Below are 17,942 nucleotides of genomic sequence, written 5' to 3' on the forward strand. Positions count from 1 at the left end.
ATGAGAAAAAAATCAAAAATCTTTATTAATGCAATGCCGTTACTAGGTCAACTGAAATGCCACAAAATAATGCTCAAGCGTTTCATATGCGCTACCTGGAGATGCCAGGGATTGAACCTGCATGCAAAGGATATCTTCTACCATTGAGCCTCAGTTCTTCCCTTAAATCCCTACACTGAGGACCAGATCACCAAACCAGGAGATAGGCATCTGTGCTTGCTCAGGACAAAATGCTGCAGTGTAGTTTGTGCCATTTAAATGCCTTCAGTCCTTGTTCACAGTTTTTTTTTTTAAAAAAAAAACATTGCAGGGAGAGAAAGCAACCATCAGTGTCTCAGGAGCCATCTGTATGCAGGTCCTTTCTCAGAGGTTTCTTCTCCACGTCCCTTTGGAAATCTGGCAGCATGAACAAGGATGCCCTGATTCCCTTCCCAGTCTCACGCCTGGACTGTTTCAAATGGAAATTGTGGTTGCTTCAATGATAGAGACAGGCAGGTGCAGTCAGCCCATGACACACACTGATGGGTGTTTTTTAGTTCCTCCAGGGACAGTTGAGATGAGAAGATTCAGAACAGGGATTTGCATGGAATATGGGGAGAGGTGGGGAGTGTGCAATGCATTAAAAAGGCAACAAAGCCTTCTAGAGTTTCTCAGCACAACAGTCCTGCTGGATCAGAGCAAAGACCCATCCTTTCAGGTATCCTGCTTCTCACAGAGACAAATGAGATACCTTCAGGAAGTTCACAAGCAGCACATGAAGGCAACAGGCTCTCCTCTTATAGTACACATAAATAAACTGGTCTTTGGATATACTGATTCTGATCATGGAGGTCGCACTTTATCATCTTTCCCTCCATTGGGAAAGGTCCATAGCTCAATGGTAGAGTGTCTTCCTTGCAGAAGAAGAAGAGTTTGGATTTGATATCCCGCTTTATCACTATCGTAAGGAGTCACAAAGCGGCTAACAATCTCCTTTTCCCTTCCTGCCCCACAACAAACACTCTGAGAGGTGAGTGAGGCTGAGAGACTTCAGAGAAGTGTGGCTAGCCCAAGATCACCCAGCAGCTGCATGTGGAGGAGCGGGGAAGCGAACCCGGTTCACCAGATTACGAGTCTACCGCTCTTAACCACTACACCACGCTGGCTCTGCAAGAAGTCCCAAATTCAATCCCTGCCATCTCCAGGTTGGGCTGGGAGAGATGCCTGCCTGAAACCTTCGGATGCTGCTGCTAGTGTAAACAGTACTGAACTGGATGGACCAATCATGGTCTGATTCACTATAAGGCACTTTATATATGCCTTAGGTGTGAGTGCTGTTATTTAGGTAACCAAAAGGGCACCATTCTCACAAGAAGGAGATATCAGCATTGTTGTCCATATGAGTTTTCTTGATATTTGCAAGTATTCATTGACTTTTAAAGTATATTCCTGTAGTATGGAGACGAAAGGCAGGACAAGGAAAGTGGATTGTGTGAATCCTGAACTAAGAGTAAGAGACTTATACCTTGAGCCTGGAAGGATAAATACCTACTGTCCAAAGACCTCACCATCCTTGCTATATTTGAACACATTTTTTATATGTCAGTTTCGTGAGGATATGTATTTGGACATGTAAATGGCTTACATAGATTTATATACAGGGGGCTTGTAACTTATGCCCCCTTTGCATATGTGATTGCAATCTTACACGGGTGAGAGGGAAATAAATAAATAGCTGGAGAGCAGGGAATATCCACAGTTCTCTACTCTGCATTTATTTCCCCCCTCCAGTTCACTCAATGTGTTTTTCTTGCTTACTAGCCTCTGCAAAGGTCATGGGAATACCCTGGGAATCTTCCAGAGCCCTCACACATTTTTTCTAGAACCCGATAAACAGCCCTCTGCCTCATTAGGGGGCATTTCTAGTGGTTCCTGACTTTGCATGGTTTTGCCTTTGCACATGGACCCCCAGAACAGATTCCTTGTATACGTTGTGGGCAAACTGTACAGATGATTACTGTATTATCAATGTGAACTGATGGGAAATTTCCCCCTTTTTCACACCCCCACCTCTCTGTTTTTCTTAACTTTTCTTTCTTTGTTTTTCTTCATAATGGAAATTCTGGCACTCACAGCTGCATAAGTATGGACCTGCAACTGGTCAGACCCCCTCTTTGGGGTGTGTGAGATTTTATTTTAATTTTAGTTAAAACATTTGTACCCCTCCTGATGCAGAGAGGTTGCTAAAGGACGTTATTCCCGGATCAAGCAGAAGAATAAGTCAAATAGCTTTAATCACTCAATAATAAGACAGCAAACAATATTTAGATGAATAGCAGAGACTGGCCACATCTGTTTGTTTCAAATAACCATAGGGAGATATTTAACTTCTGAATGGCAAATGGGAAGTGTTTCAAAGCAAGGGTGTTAGTTTGCCTACACACTGCACATAAATTGACATTCCCTCTATTTCCAGGGTTCAGAGAAGGGGTATCATTGCTTATGTTGCCAAAATAGCACCACCCACACACAAGAAAGAGGCATCAGCAAGCATTGGGAAACTTCAAAGTTTGCAGAAGTATGAGAGAATCTTGGGGTGGGGGGACCCAAGAACAGTTGATGAGGACTCAACTTGCTCAGTGGCTGTAGAATGAAGGTGGAATCCAGTTGGCAAGCCAGAGGGAGAAGGAATGGAACGGAGGAGCTGGAATCCTGAGCAGGGAGTACCTCAGGCTGCAGCATTCTGTTGCAGGACCCAGTCCTGCATTCTAATGCCATCCTTCACCATTTATTATAGTACATCCCAGGGAGACCCCTTAGAGTACTGCACTTGACTTGGGGCTGCACTGACTTGACAACGCAGCCGTTGATTGAGTCTCGGTTCTGCTCATCGCTCTCAGCTCCTATTCTTCAGTCTCAGCTTCTTCATCACTGCTGTCTGTGAGTGGGAACTCCTGGAGGGCCTTCTGTGTGGTGTAGCTTCTGGTCTGCATGGGGCATTCTTGGCTTAGAATTGCCTTTGGAAGTGGGGGGGGGGTAGTGGGGAGAGACAGGACAAAAAATATCAGATGCATTGTAAGGTGCCGGCCAAGGGATCTTAAACGCCAGGTCCTTTGCACTGGCTCGGCCCTTCAGGGGGAAAGGTCGCAAAGGTCCTGTTGTCCCCCTGTCCCAGTGAACGACACACTGAGAACCCCTGCCCTAGTACAACCAAATATACAAACGACTCCTCCCTCTGGAGTTGTATTCATAGGCTGTGAGCAACCCATACATATTGTAATAATAATTTTAAGGTCTTAGATAAATATTAAATGTTCATAAATGTACCAAGCAAACATGTACATAAATATATAAACCACATGTCTGAAGCAGCACAGGAAGACAGTCCTGAAACCATTTTGACTCCCAAGCTGACCAAATGTTTCTCTGAAAAGGAGGGAGGAGGTGGGGAAAAAACCTTCCTTGTTACAGGAATTTAGTAATCACCATTTCAAAGGGTGACAGACTACCAGGAAAAGACTACCATGAAAGGCAATCAGATAAGGCATTATCAGATAACCTGGCAGACTGGAAAAACAACAACATTCAAATTTCTGTTGTAAGACCACCTTTTCTGTGATGTAGGTATGATGTTTGTGGGGGATGGTCTTGGGTTACACCCCTTCTGTGATGTATGTATGATGTATGGAGGGGTGGTCTTGAGCTCCAGGGCAGGGAAATTAAAATGTCTGTATAAGGGCAGCCACACTTTTGTTCTGGGTTCCTCCTCCCTCCTGCGTGTGGTGAGTGAGGACCCTGCTGCAACAGATCAATAAAGATCAGGCTTACTAGCTGCTTTGCTTCTCAATATTCTCTGGTTGGCCTCTTGTTATTTTCTCCTACCAATAGCGAACCCACGTAAGGACTCTATATGGGCTCTTGGATAGCCCATAAGGGAAAAAGGGCAGATTGATTTTGTTTGCAACAATATAAAGCACACAACTTCCCCCAAAAAACCCTAGTTTGTCCCCCACAGAGCCACAATGCCCTGCACCCTTACCAAACTATGGTTCCCAGGATGCTTTGGGGAGGCTTTGCTCATGCTTTAAGCATATGATCGGCATGTAGTCAGAGTTGCACCCGTGCCACACACAGGCTGCTGTTAATGGGTGCTCTGGACATAGCAGCCCAGATGGAAAGAAGGGAGGAAGGCATGGTTGGAGTTCCAGTAATTAACAGACTAGCCTTAAAGATACAGAGTGTGCACATGTTTGCTCACTTTTGCAGATCACCCAACAAGAAGCTGCTCACAATCATCTTTCCCATTTGCAAGAGAGGCACAGGCTATGCATAGATATCTCAATCTGTCCTACAGAGGGAGCAATGCTGGAGGCACAAAATGCCATCCCCCCCCCCCCCGCCTTTCCTTGGAGGTTGCTTCTGGCAGTTTCAATTTTGCACAGAATTGTCACACTGAGAGATCATCGTAAGCCTCTGCATGAATATGACTTTATAATATTTTCTTAATTGGGATTCATTTTGAAAATGCATACTGATACGGAAGGGGGGAGCATGTCTTCTTCACCTTCTTCTTCGCTACAATATATCAATTTCTTTCCAATTGTCAATGTCAAAAGGGACTAAAATCTATAAAATTCATAGAAAATCAACGTGCCAATTTGCTCAATTTCTCTAGGACTCCATCACACCTCCCCTGTCCTCCATAATCCCTCAAGCAAGGTGTCAAGACCCTAATCCTGTCAAATCACTCTGCCAAGCCTTTCCTCCAGGAAATGCCAGTACATGGATGTGCTTCTCATCAGGATGTGCTTATCTGCGCATATCTCCAGCTCTGCATATTCCCCCCTCCCTCCTCCATATGTTAATCCTGTGTAACCCAACCTCTCTTTAATGTATTCATGATGTAACTGGGATGTATTTTGCACTGTATTCTGGGACATGGAGGGAAGTTTCAAAAGTTTATGTCACCCCTTTCTCGCTGTTCAATCTCGCCTTGAACCTGTTGCGCAATAAACGTGGATCTTCAGCAGCTTGCTCCTGTCTCCGGCTGAGCTCATTTTCCTCCGCAGGGACCCGCGGACTTAGTCCGACGAGCTGGGTGGCTGAGCAGCCTCGCACCCAGATTTTTACCGTAACAATACCAAACCCTTTGTTCAGATTATTTGCAAGGAAGCTTGCCAGTCCAAATAATACAAAAACCTCCATCCCAGCCACCTTTAGTCCTGTGGCTGGTGAATGTGGCCACAGTGTGCTCAGTTCTGAAATCCTGGGGCAACTCCCCATTGTTCTTTCTGATAAGGAGGGGTTAAGCAAGCTCACTGCAGCTGCACTTTCTCTGGCCAATGGATGGGGCCAAACAGGACCTCCCCTTTCCATGATGAATTTCCTGGGAAGTTCAGCCTCTCAGTCATCTCTTCTGCAGAGAGGGATGTTACGCTTTTCTCCCTTGAAAAATATATTGATCTGAAGGTGGAAGTTGGAAGAGTTACACTTTCCCCCTCCTCCTCCTCTTTCAGCTCTATGTGTTTCTTAAGTCCCGGATTAATTCTACTGGATCCACATTTTCTACAGGATCCAGCAGTCTCCCAATGCTCTTTGCTCCCTTGGTTAATGGCACAGGCCAGAGTGGATATTTTAGCTGCTTACGTTTGGACTTCACCTGCTGGAATTTTCCCCCTTTTGATATTACTTTTGGTTTATTGGTTTCAGATGCTGGTAAGCATCTTGGACACATTACGGAAAGGTGGGGTCCAAAATGTTTTATTTAAATAAGCAAGAAGACTAGGAACCCTTTGGATTCGGTCAGATGACTCCCTCGGGGGTGAACTTACAATCTTCTCCTCCTTGGCTGGTGGGCTCCGCAGGAACCAGCAGAGAGGGGCATATGCAAGGTTGACCCCTCCAATGATGACCATCAGCCAGGGAAAGCCAATGACCCGTACAAGAGAACCCCCAATAGAGGGACCTGCAAGCAAAGAATGATATCAATGCTTAGTTAATTCAGTGAGCTAAGTGCATTCAGGCTGTGCATTAAATTCTGTTTTCAACATTCAGTGTCAATGTTTTCAACATTCAGTGTCCTTCAGAAGCTATGCAGTATTCAGAGACAGTGGGCTGATTGGGAGCTGGTGGGGGGATGAAGACAACTTTACAAATTACAACTTGCATCTGTTCTGAGGTTGGGCAAGGGACACAACAGACTCTCTGAGGTGACTTTGTGTTTTCGCAAATTACAGTTGAAATTAGGAAAAAAAGGCCAAATGTTCTACTGCAGCCTGAGGACCCCTCCAGATGTCCTTTTCTATCGCACATTCTTGATGGTTTGTGTTCATGATGCTGTCGGAGCAGTCATAAGCCAGCGTGGTGTATTGGTTGGAGTTAAATATTTAAAAGCTAGAAACGAACAGCACATGGGCGCAACCGATAGGCAAAGAAACCACTGAGTACTCATCCATACCAAAAGCAAAGCCCATGCAGAAGGCCACGTCAGCAATGGCATAGACACTGCCGTAGACAGAGGTGTGGCGAAGGTCCACCAAATATCCCATGATCGGCATCATTGAAGAATCCACCATACCTATTCCCAGAACAAAAGGGGGGGGGGGGAAATGCCATGAGACGTAGTATTTAACCATAGCCCAGGTTTCAAACCACATGTGATTATTGTTCTGAAATATTAATATTATTATATTATATTCAGTGCTTTTTTCTAAAAAAAATGTTTAGTTGTACTCTCATTTTGACTCAGGAAAATCACCATTTTATAGTTCAAATCGGGGGAAATAAATACAGTAAATGGACAAAAGTACAAAGATTTACAAAATGTTTAGGGGTATGCATATCCCTGTGTATCCCCCAGGAAAAAAGCACTGATTATATTAATGGATCCCTGTGAAACATTGTGAAGCGATCATATATATGTATAATTTTATTGTATCTAAGCTGGGATTAAAAAAAATATCTCCACTTAACATTTATTGGTTGTTAGATATGGTGGCTATGAAATAACTGCAACAAGTAACCCCAAAATACATTGCCTCCCCCATTTTCTTAACACACTACGTTTATGCAATTCAGTCTAGAAGATATATTCCAAGCAGACCTTTTGAATTACCCTGGGAATTTCTCCTGGCACATAGAGGCAAAGGCTTGTATTAGTCATACTCAGAGTACTGAGAAATTAATGAGGACGACAAATTTAGGTCCATGAATTTCAGTGGGCCTACTCTGTGTATGACTAACATTCGATGCAACCCAAAATCTTTGCCCTGTCCCATCACAAAAAGCTGAAATGGCAACTCTGAATAACCCATCTGTTGACGCCGCTTAAGCTCCTTGCTTGTGAATCAGATGCAAGAAGTCAACTAAACTAAAATGTGTTTCCTGATCCAGCATGCACCGTTTGTTTGTTTGTTTGTTTGTTTGTTCTCTTTTATCCCAGTGTTGCAGTCACCCTGTCTCTGCAGTGCAGGCTGAGGATGAACACAAAGCTGAGGCGCAGAAGGCCAGATGTCTATCAAAGGAACGTATTTCTGTTATACCGATAGCAAAGTGACAATACAGTCCTCTGAGGTTTCCCTTCTCAGGTTACAGAGTATGCTTTCAGGATAATCTGTGTTAGAGTGGAGGGAAAATTTGAGATTTGTAGATGGTTGGCAAGTAGGAGCTTTGTAGGGTTCCAGCATGCCATTTGCTTTTGGGAAACTGATGCAGCTTTAAAGACTAGGGACTCAGGTACACTCATCAATTACCGTATTTTTCCGTCTATAAGACGCCCCCATGCATAAGACTATTTTGGGGGACTCAGATTTAAGAAAATGGGGGTAGATGGCCCAGAGTAAGACACCCCCTAATTTTTGACATTCTTTTATAGGAAAAAACCTAGTCTTATACACGGGAAAATACGGTATATTGTTATAACTGCGTTATAAACATGCAACAGCAGATGGCATTGTAGAGCGGTGATCTGTCGTTAAGAGTTTGTATAACATGTTTTTCTGTAGCGTTTTCTTTATCTGTGTAGATCCAGTCAAAGACAGCAATATTTTTACTGAATTCTGAGTCCCAACCCAAAATGGGTCACATTTTTGCCCTGATTTTGAAGTCCCCCTGACCCAAAGTTCAGGGGATATATTTGTAAACATGTATTACGAAAATATCATTTATCTCCAGTATTCAGATTTCACAAGGGAGTGAACCCTATAAAAGGCAAGTCTTGGGAATTCAAGCAGCTCAGGATGAAATGCAGGGAACTCTTCCATTCCTGCAGTACCTGTTCCTTTCAGGTTCCTTCTCTCTTCTAGAGTAGAAGTCTCTACTTCCGGTCAGCGCGAGCGCTTAATGGCCGACTCCCCTCTGAGCTCCAGAGGGAGTCTGCTCTGCGGGTTCGGGTCCTGCCGTTACGGCGAAACAGGGACCCCCAAAAATCACAGGTGGTGAAGCCTGTGAACAAGGAGACTCGGCGGGCACCTTTTGCACTCCCCCAAACCTGTGAAGAGCCTTTTTAAAGGCTTCTGAACAGCAGCGGGTGAGCGGCGCGGTGCTGAGAGTTGTTTACCCAGCCTGTGGAGTGAAGCCGCATCGCCATTAGCAGAGAGCGCTGATTTCTTCCAAAGAATTGGATTTAAGAAAAGCAACTACCCGTGAGTAGGATAAATGATTAAAGGACTAAATTGAAGCTAAATTTGATGAATTTCGGCACCGAGACGGGAAAGGTATAAAAAGGAAGTCTGCCTTTCCGTTCTGTAGACAGATTAAAACAAAGAGACTGTCAAGCTGTAACTGTTAAAGAATCTACATTTGAATAAGAACAAATCCACCGTTAAAAAAAAAATAGCCCTCCTCCCGTAGGCAGGAGCGGAGGGGAGGATTTGTATTATATATGCCTGCATGAAAAGAAGGGAATTGGAATTTTACTGCTGTTTTAACACCCTGGGGACGGACTGCCTTGATAGGGAAGCTGGCTGTAGGTTGTCTGCACATCAAGGTAAAGAAGTAACCTTGGAGCAAATTTCTGAATTAATTTTTTGAAAGGATACAGTGTCACTGGACTTTATATGGACTGTGTTGCAATTAAATAACTTTGGAGAAAATTGATATTGTGGTCTTTTAGGAGACATGGGGGATTTTTAAAGAATACTTTGTTTCAGAACTTGGAAAGTGAAGCTAGAATTTCTCCCCCTAGAGGAGACTTGACTGTAACAATAACAACTGAACTACTAGTTGCTGAGCCACTGGAAAATTCCTATTATAAACAATCTCACAACTGCGTGACTGACCTTGGCTTGGCATGAGAGTGTTATGGCAGATGGCAAAGGGAAAGTAGAGCTACAGGAAAAAAGTTTAAGATCCGGTAGACAATACAAAACTGATATTTCACAACAAAGAAGGGCCTCAACATCTGGAGGTACAGGAGCAGTTTCTGCCTCACAAACAAAATTAAGAACTATGTCATCGGAAGACGCATTGGCTAAGGCACTTGGGAAAATTAATGAATCTTTGGAACATTTAACGAAGCAAGGGGCAGAGACAAGTAAACAAGTTGCCGAAACTAACAAGCAAATTGCAGAAACTAATAAGAAAGTAGCTGAGATTTCAGCAAAAATTGATTTAAATACTACAAGTATAAATGAACTTGGAAAGAAGGTGAATTCTAATACAGAGATTATTGAAAAGCTACTAGAGGAATCGGCTACAACTCGAAAGATTGCAGAGGAGGCCAAGGAAATTGCGACTACTACACAGGAAAAAATTCCACCGGTCCTTAAAAAACTGGAGGACCATGAACTGACACTGTCCATGATCAATCTGCAAAGGAAAGAGAGAAATCTGAGAATTAGGGCAGTACCGGAAAGTGAAAGGGACAATTTGGCGGACTTTCTTACAAAAGAATTTTCAGACTTTTGGCAACAGGGCCCTGAGAAGGAAGAATTCAAGATAGTAAGTGCATTTAGACTTGGTACAAGAAGGAATAGGCCAAGAGACTGCTTGTTAACTTTAAGATCTAAAGAAGAAAGAGATAAAATTATGAATTGGCACTACCAAAAAACATTGCAAATTGAAGACTCTTACGTGGAGATTTTTAAAGATATACCGAAGTACATTTTGGACGTAAGAAACTACTATAGAGATCTGGTGGTTTTACTGAAAAGAAACAGCATATTTTTCAGGTGGGAATTTCCTCAAGGCCTATCTTTCAAATATAAAGGAAAGAAAATAAGAATAAGGACAGTGAGTGATAAAGACAAGTTTTTGAGAGACCACGAAGAGGATCTTCAGAAAGAGGTGGAATCTGGACAAGAACCAACATCATCAAGAAAAGGAATACTGGACATAGCAAATTTATCTTTTGGACTGCAACTACCGACTGAAGAAGAACAATTACTTGGAGCAGTAGGAGGGAAAAGTAAATAACCCCATCATGGCTCTGCAACTTCTAAGCTGGAACTGTAATGGTCTGAACATACCCCGGAAGAGAAAAAGTATTTTTCATATATTAAAGAAAGAACAATTGGACTTGATTTGCTTACAAGAGACACATGTGACGAGGTCACATAGGAAAATACTTATTAATAAAAGATTGGGACAAGAATTTATTTCATCTGACAGAGTCAAAAAAAGAGGAGTGGTGATATATGCAAAGGAAAGACTGCTGCCGAAATTAATTTTTAAAGATGACCAAGGAAGATACTTGGCAATTGAAATTCAAGTCCAAGGAGAAAAATTTTTGATTGTAGGAATTTATGCACCGAACGAGGGGAAATCTGAATTTTTTAAGAAGTTGCATGAGATTTTGTTGGACTATATGGATTATAACCTAATTTTGATGGGAGACATGAATGGAGTAGTATCAACTAATATGGACAAAGCACAAAGACAGGTAGTTACTAAAGATGGAAGACTACCAAAAACTTTCTTTGAAATGACTGACAATATGGACTTGGTTGATATCTGGAGAACAAAAAACCCTCTTGAGAGAGAGGGAACCTTCTTTTCTGAAGCCAAAATGACATGGACTAGAATTGACCAAATATGGGTTACTAGAGGAATGGCTCCAAAGATTAAAAAAGTTGAAATCTGCCCAAAAACTTGCTCCGACCATAATGCCGTAAAGATGGAGATGAAGCAAATAATAGCTGGCTCCTTCAGATGGAGGATGAATGATACCTTATTTAGAGATGAAGAAGTATACAAAAAGGCCCAAAAAACTTTGAGAGACTATTTTGAAATAAATATGAAGACTAATGTTGAAAAAAGAGTAATCTGGGACGCAAGCAAAGCCGTTATGCGAGGATTCTTGATACAACAGAATGCAAAAAAGAAGAGAAGCCAAAATGAGAAGAAAGATAAGATTCTGGAAAAGATAAAAGAAGGAGAAAGGAAATTAAGATCAAAACCAAAGTCTCATGAGATTTTGAGAGAAATCAAGTTATACCAAACACAATATATGGAATTGATGAACCAAGAAATAGAATGGAAAATCAAACAAATGAGACAAAAGACTTTTGAATCAGCAGATAAATGTGGTAAACTGTTGGCTTGGCAAATGAGGAAAAGACAAAAACTGAATACGGTGACAAATTTAGAATTAGAAGGAAAGAACATCTACAATCCAATTGAGATTAGAAATTGCTTCCAGAGATATTTTAAACAACTATACTCACAAGGGCCGCAGAAAGAACTGGACATAGAACAATTTCTTGAGAAAATCGGATTAAAGAAAATATCTTATGAAAGTAAAATAGTTTTGAACCAGAAAATAACTGAACAGGAAATAGAAGGTGCCATTCAAAATATGCAATTGGGTAAATCTCCGGGACCGGATGGGTTGACTTCCAGATATTATAAAGCTTTGAAGCAGTGGCTAATACAACCTTTGAAGGAAGTCTGCAATGAAATTTTGGAGGGGAAAAGGGCACCTGAATCGTGGAAAGAGGCTTTTATTACACTTATACCGAAGACAGAGACTGAAAAGACTCAACTTAAGAACTACCGCCCTATTTCTTTACTAAATGTGGATTACAAAATCTTTGCTGACATTTTGGCTATGAGATTTAAAAAAGTTTTGATGGAGGAGATTCATAGAGACCAAGCGGGATTTCTCCCGAGAAGACATATGTCAGACAATGTAAGGAATATAATTGATATTTTGGAAAAGTTAGAAGTGAACATAAATACTAAAGCAGTTTTGATATTTGTGGACGCGGAGAAAGCCTTTGACAATATTTCTTGGAGTTTTATGAAGAAGAATCTTCAGGGGATGGGGGTAGGCCAAGGATTTGAAAACGGTATAGGTGCGGGACTTCCGGAGGCGGCGCGACCGGTAATGGCTGCCTTCTCCGAGTAAGGAGAAGGGAGCTCCGCTGTAAACGGGTCGTCCGCTACGGCGAAGCGGAGACCCATTCAGGAAAACCACAGGTGGCAGAAGCCTGTGGTCTCGGGACCCGGCGGGCGCCAGAAGCAGCCCCCAAAACGCTGAAGGGACCCCGTAAGGGGCTCCGGATCGCGGAGGGGGTAGCGGCGCTGTGGGTCGTTGCGCAAACAGCGAAGTGAAGCCGCGTTGCTGTTGCCGGTCAGCGCTGTCCTTTCTTCCTGCAACCTTTCTGAACTTTGGAAACTACAACCCGTGAGTAAATTTGGACATTGAAAACTTTCTGAAACTTTTGTCAACTTTCTGAAACTTTTTGAGAACTTTATGAAACTTTTAAAACTTTTTTAAAAAGTTGAAATCTGGCTGAAAACGGAGTGAGGATAAGCAGGAAGCCCATCTCCCGCTATACTGAACTTTAAGCAAAGAGCAGGAGGAGTGGAGACAAAAAGTTATGCGTTAACTAAATGCTGGCACCCTGTTAAAGCAGTTTTCTGAGTGAAAGACTTTGAGCTATTGACTTTTGCTGGTCATATTCGGGGTGCATTGATATCCTTCTTCTGTGGCACCAGTGGATTATAAAATAAATAAGAATCTCTGGTGCTGGAGCTGCCTGGATGAGCACCAGTTTGCAACTTTGGATACATTGAATTCAGGTTTTGAAACATTCTGAGTTGGAACTGGATACTTTGAAACTGTTGCAGTCAAGGCACTGTAAGAAACACTGTTTTGTTTTAAGTTTTACTCTGCTAAAAATAATACATTGTGGAGGCGATAGACATGGATTTAAATTTATAAGTCTAACTTGGATTTGATCTTTTCCCTGAAGACGTATTAAGCTCCCTCTAGAGGATTTTGGACTTACAGCAGTGACTTTGTTTTACTTTCCCTTTCCCGGCCTCTGTTTGACTATTGTATCTGGGACTCTGCTTTCTCATGGGAACAACTTGGATTGACCTTGGATTACAGATAACTTTGGAATGAGTGGCGCAAGGAGAAGAGGAAGGACTAAACAAACAACTCTAACTTTATCTGCAGCCTCACAGCGTAGATCTTCTGTGCCGGCCTTGCCTTCCACTTTGCCTCCAGACATAGAGGCGGCCTCCCTAATACAGGCAGGGGAGGGTGAGACAGAGGAGCTGCACCTGGGAGATATGGCTTCAGGGACAAGTAGCTCTGTCTTGGAGAAAATTTTGGAGAAACTGGAGGCTCTGGACAAGAAGGCTGATTTGCATACAGCTAAAATTGAACAGAACACAGAAAGCTTGAATAAGCTGACTGGACAAGTTGCACAGAATGCCCAGTCTATTGGAGAATTAAAGGAGGCTGTAGGTGAAAATCGTAAACTGGCTGAAGATACTAGTCAAAGATTGGAAGAACTTGAGAAAGAAGTAAGACCACTCAGCAAACAAGTTGGAGAACATCAGATTTACTTTTTGATGACAGAACTGCGAAACAGGGAGACCAACTTGAGGATACGGTCAATACCAGAGGTGGAAGAAGATAATTTTATTGAATTTCTAACTAAGGAATTTGCCAAGTTTTGGAAGTTAGAGGAAAAAGACTTTAAAATTGTATCTGCTTTCAGGCTTGGCAGAGTCAGAAGGACAGAGAAGCCCAGAGATTGTTTGATAACACTGAGATCAAAGGAGGAAAGGGACAAGATTTTGGGCCTGCACTACGAAAAGTCACTAGACATTTTGGGCAAGAGAATTGAAATCTACAAGGACATTCCTAAGCAGTTGCTGGACCTTAGATCTAACTACACGGAATTGGCAAGACTGTTGAGAAGCAACGCAATTATCTTCAGGTGGGAGTTTCCACAAGGATTATCCTTTACCTACAGAGGGAGAAAGATCAAAATCAAAACAGTGGAAGATAGAGACAAGTTTTTGGGAGCACACGGAGAAGACCTCCACAAAGGACTTGGATTGCCAGCGCCAGAACTTCCAGGGGAGCCCGCCCCCTCGGATCCTCAAGGACCGGAGAACAAGGTACCACCCCAGAAAGAATAACCAGACCTATCCAGGATGTCTCTGCAGCTTTTGAGCTGGAACATAAATGGCTGTAACAGTCCCGAAAAAAGGTCTAAAATTTTTCATATTTTAAAAAAGGAACAATTGGACATTATATGCTTACAAGAAACACATGTGATTAGGCTCCATAGAAAGGTGTTAATAAATAAAAGGCTTGGTCAAGAATTTATATCATCGGATACAGTTAAAAAGAGAGGTGTAGTGATCTATGCAAAAGAGAGCCTTTCACCAAAATTTCTCTTTAAAGATGAAAGTGGAAGAATCCTCGCAATAGAAGTACAGTATCAAGGAGAAAAAATTTTGATATTAGGAATTTATGCTCCAAATGAAGGAAAATCGGATTTTTATAAGAAGTTGCACGAGACCATGCTGGATTATCTGGATTACAACAACGTCATCATGATGGGGGACATGAACGGGGTCGTATCAACAAATATGGATAAGTCACAGAACCAGAACATTACTAAAGAGGGAAGACTACCTAAGACCTTTTTTGAAATGACTGACAATATGGACTGGGTTGACATCTGGAGAGTTAGAAACCCCCTGGGAAGAGAAGGAACATTCTTTTCTGAAGCTCAACTGACTTGGACACGAATCGACCAAATATGGATAACTAGAAGTCTGGCACCTAAGGTGAGGAAGGTGGAAATCTGCCCCAAAACATGCTCCGACCATAACGCCTTGAGAATGGATATGACATTGATCCCAATCGGCTCCTTTAGATGGAAGATGAATGATGGCCTGTTTAGAGACCAAAGAATTGTAAAGAAGGCCCAAAAAACCTTAAAGGACTATTTTGAGATTAATTTGAACACTACGGTGGAAAAAAGAACTATCTGGGATGCAAGTAAAGCTGTGATGAGAGGGTTCTTGATTCAACAGAATTCCTTAAAGAAAAGACTGCAAAATGAAAAGAAAGATAAAATTCTGGAAAGTATCAAAGAGTTGGAGAAGAAGTTAAGATCTAACCCGAAGTCCCAACCGATTCTGAGAGAAATTAAACTTTATCAGGCGCAATATTCCAAGCTGATAAATCAGGAAATAGAATGGAAGATTAAAACAATGAAACAAAAAACTTTTGAATCGGCAAATAAATGTGGGAAACTGCTAGCTTGGCAGTTGAAAAGGAGACAAAGATTAAATACAGTAACAAACTTAGAGGTTGAAGGAAGGAACATTCAGAACCCGGGAGAGATTAGAAAGTGCTTCCAGAGGTATTTTAAAAAGTTATATACTCAAGGGCCACAAGATGAAATAGAGATTACACAATTTTTGGAGAGAAATGGATTAGCAAAGCTGTCAGAAGAAAATAGAACAATTTTAAATGGCAAAATAACACGACAAGAGATTGAACAGGCCATCCTGAGTCTGAAACAGGGCAAATCACCAGGGCCAGATGGACTGACCTCTAACTACTATAAGACATTGAAGGATTATTTGATACAACCTTTGTTGGAGGTCAGTAATGAAATAATGGAGGGGAAGAAGGCGCCTGAATCGTGGAAAGAAGCATTTATCACATTGATTCCAAAGTCAGAAACTGAAAAGACACAACTCAAGAATTACCGTCCCATCTCCCTTTTAAATGTGGATTACAAAATATTTGCAGATGTTTTGGCACGAAGATTTAAGAAAGTTTTAAGTGAGATAATCCATAAAGACCAGGCAGGCTTTCTCCCGGGCAGACATATGTTTACTAACACAAGGAACATCATAGACATATTGGAACTTTTACAAACAAACATAAACACTAAAGCAGTTTTAATTTTTATAGACGCGGAGAAAGCCTTTGACAACATATCTTGGAAATTTATGAAGGGGAATTTAAAAGAAATGGGAGTGGGACGGGGGTTTGAGAACGGGATTGAGGCAATATATTCAGAACAAAAGGCTAAACTGATAGTTAACAATGTGGTTACAGAAGAGTTTAAAATTGAAAAAGGTACACGACAAGGCTGCCCGATTTCCCCATTACTGTTTATTTCGGTTCTGGAAGTGCTCCTGAATATGATTAGGGGGGACCGGTTGGTGGAAGGGATTCAGGTCGGAGCGAAACAATATAAACTTAAAGCTTTTGCAGATGACCTAGTTCTGACATTACAGGAGCCGGAGTCTAGTTTGAAAAGAGTACTACAACTGATTCAAAACTTTGGCCGAGTGGCAGGATTTAAGTTAAATAAGCAAAAAACTAAAGTTTTGGGGAAAAACGTGACAGATATTGAGTTGGAACAGCTTCAGAAAGAGACAGAACTAAATGTGGTTAAAAAAGTTAAATACCTAGGGGTAAACATAACAGCAAAAAATCTGAGTTTATTTAAAGATAATTATGAAAAATGTTGGTCAGAGATTAAGAGAGACTTGGATAGTTGGTCAAGACTAAAACTTTCTTTGTTAGGCCGAATAGCTGCCATCAAGATGAATGTATTGCCAAAAATGTTATTTTTGTTTCAGACACTGCAGATTGTAGACAAGACAGAGTGCTTCCGGAAGTGGCAGAAAGATATTTCTAAATTTGTCTGGCAGGGCAAAAAGCCCAGAATCAAATTTAAAATATTAACAGATGCGAAAGAAAGAGGGGGCTTTGCCCTGCCAGATTTAAAGTTGTATTATGAAGCTGCAGCTTTCTGCTGGTTAAAAGATTGGTTACTTCTTGAAGATACGGATGTCTTGGATTTGGAAGGTTTTAATAATGCGTTTGGATGGCATGCATATTTATGGTATGATAAAGCTAAGATAAATAAGGCCTTCAAGAACCATATTGTCAGAAAATCAGTTTTTAATGTCTGGACAAAATATAAAGACTTACTGGAGAATAAAACTCCGAGGTGGCTGTCACCCCTGGAGGCTAAGGCTCGGAAAAGAGCCAATATGGAGGCCAACTGGCCAAAATATTGGGAGATAATAGAAAAGGATGGTGACAACTGGAAATTGCAGAGTTTAGAAAAGATGAGAGACAAAGTGCGAGACTGGTTACACTATGCTCAGATTAAAGAAGTGTTTAAAAATGACAAAAAGCTAGGATTCCAAGTGGAAAAGTCAAAGTTAGAAACTGAACTGTTAGAACCTAAGACTAAGGTACTTTCAAGAATGTATAACTTGCTGCTGAAATGGAACACACATGACGAAATGGTAAAATCAACAATGATAAAATGGGCGCAGGATATTGGGTATAATATTATGTTTGAAGATTGGGAAAGGTTGTGGACCTCTGGGCTGAACTTCACTGCATGTAATGCGTTGAAGGAAAATGTGATGAAAATGATGTATAGATGGTACATGACCCCTGTTAAACTGGCTAAAATATACCATTCGTCTGATAGCAAATGTTGGAAATGTAAGGAAAATGAAGGAACATTTTTTCACCTCTGGTGGACCTGCCCTAGAGTGAAGGCCTTTTGGGAGAAGATATATAATGAATTAAAAAAGGTGTTTAAATACACCTTTACTAAGAAATCAGAGGCCTTTCTCCTGGGTATTGTCGGCCAGAGTGTGTTAAAAAAGGACAGAACATTCTTTTTGTACGCAACAACAGCAGCAAGAATATTAATTGCCAAGAA

At 41.6% G+C, this 17,942-nt stretch overlaps 1 protein-coding gene across 2 annotated transcripts in view; it reads right to left on the reverse strand.

Annotated features, from left to right (window-relative positions):
* Window positions 1-2,255: 2,255 nt before the first annotated feature.
* SLC18A1 (solute carrier family 18 member A1) overlaps window positions 2,256-17,942 on the reverse strand; it is a 53,547-nt gene continuing 37,860 nt past the window's right edge. For both annotated transcript variants that reach the window (XM_083588714.1, XM_083588715.1), the window contains exons 14-16: window positions 6,437-6,556; window positions 5,811-5,944; window positions 2,256-2,996 (exon numbers count right to left, since the gene is read on the reverse strand). In XM_083588714.1, the coding sequence (XP_083444840.1) occupies window positions 2,883-2,996; window positions 5,811-5,944; window positions 6,437-6,556 (368 nt within the window). In that variant the 3' untranslated portion in view covers window positions 2,256-2,882. The remainder of the gene's footprint in view (window positions 2,997-5,810; window positions 5,945-6,436; window positions 6,557-17,942) is intronic.

The sequence above is a fragment of the Podarcis filfolensis genome (assembly GCF_964270895.1).
Source record: "Podarcis filfolensis genome assembly, chromosome: 15".
Lineage (NCBI taxonomy): Eukaryota > Metazoa > Chordata > Lepidosauria > Squamata > Lacertidae > Podarcis > Podarcis filfolensis.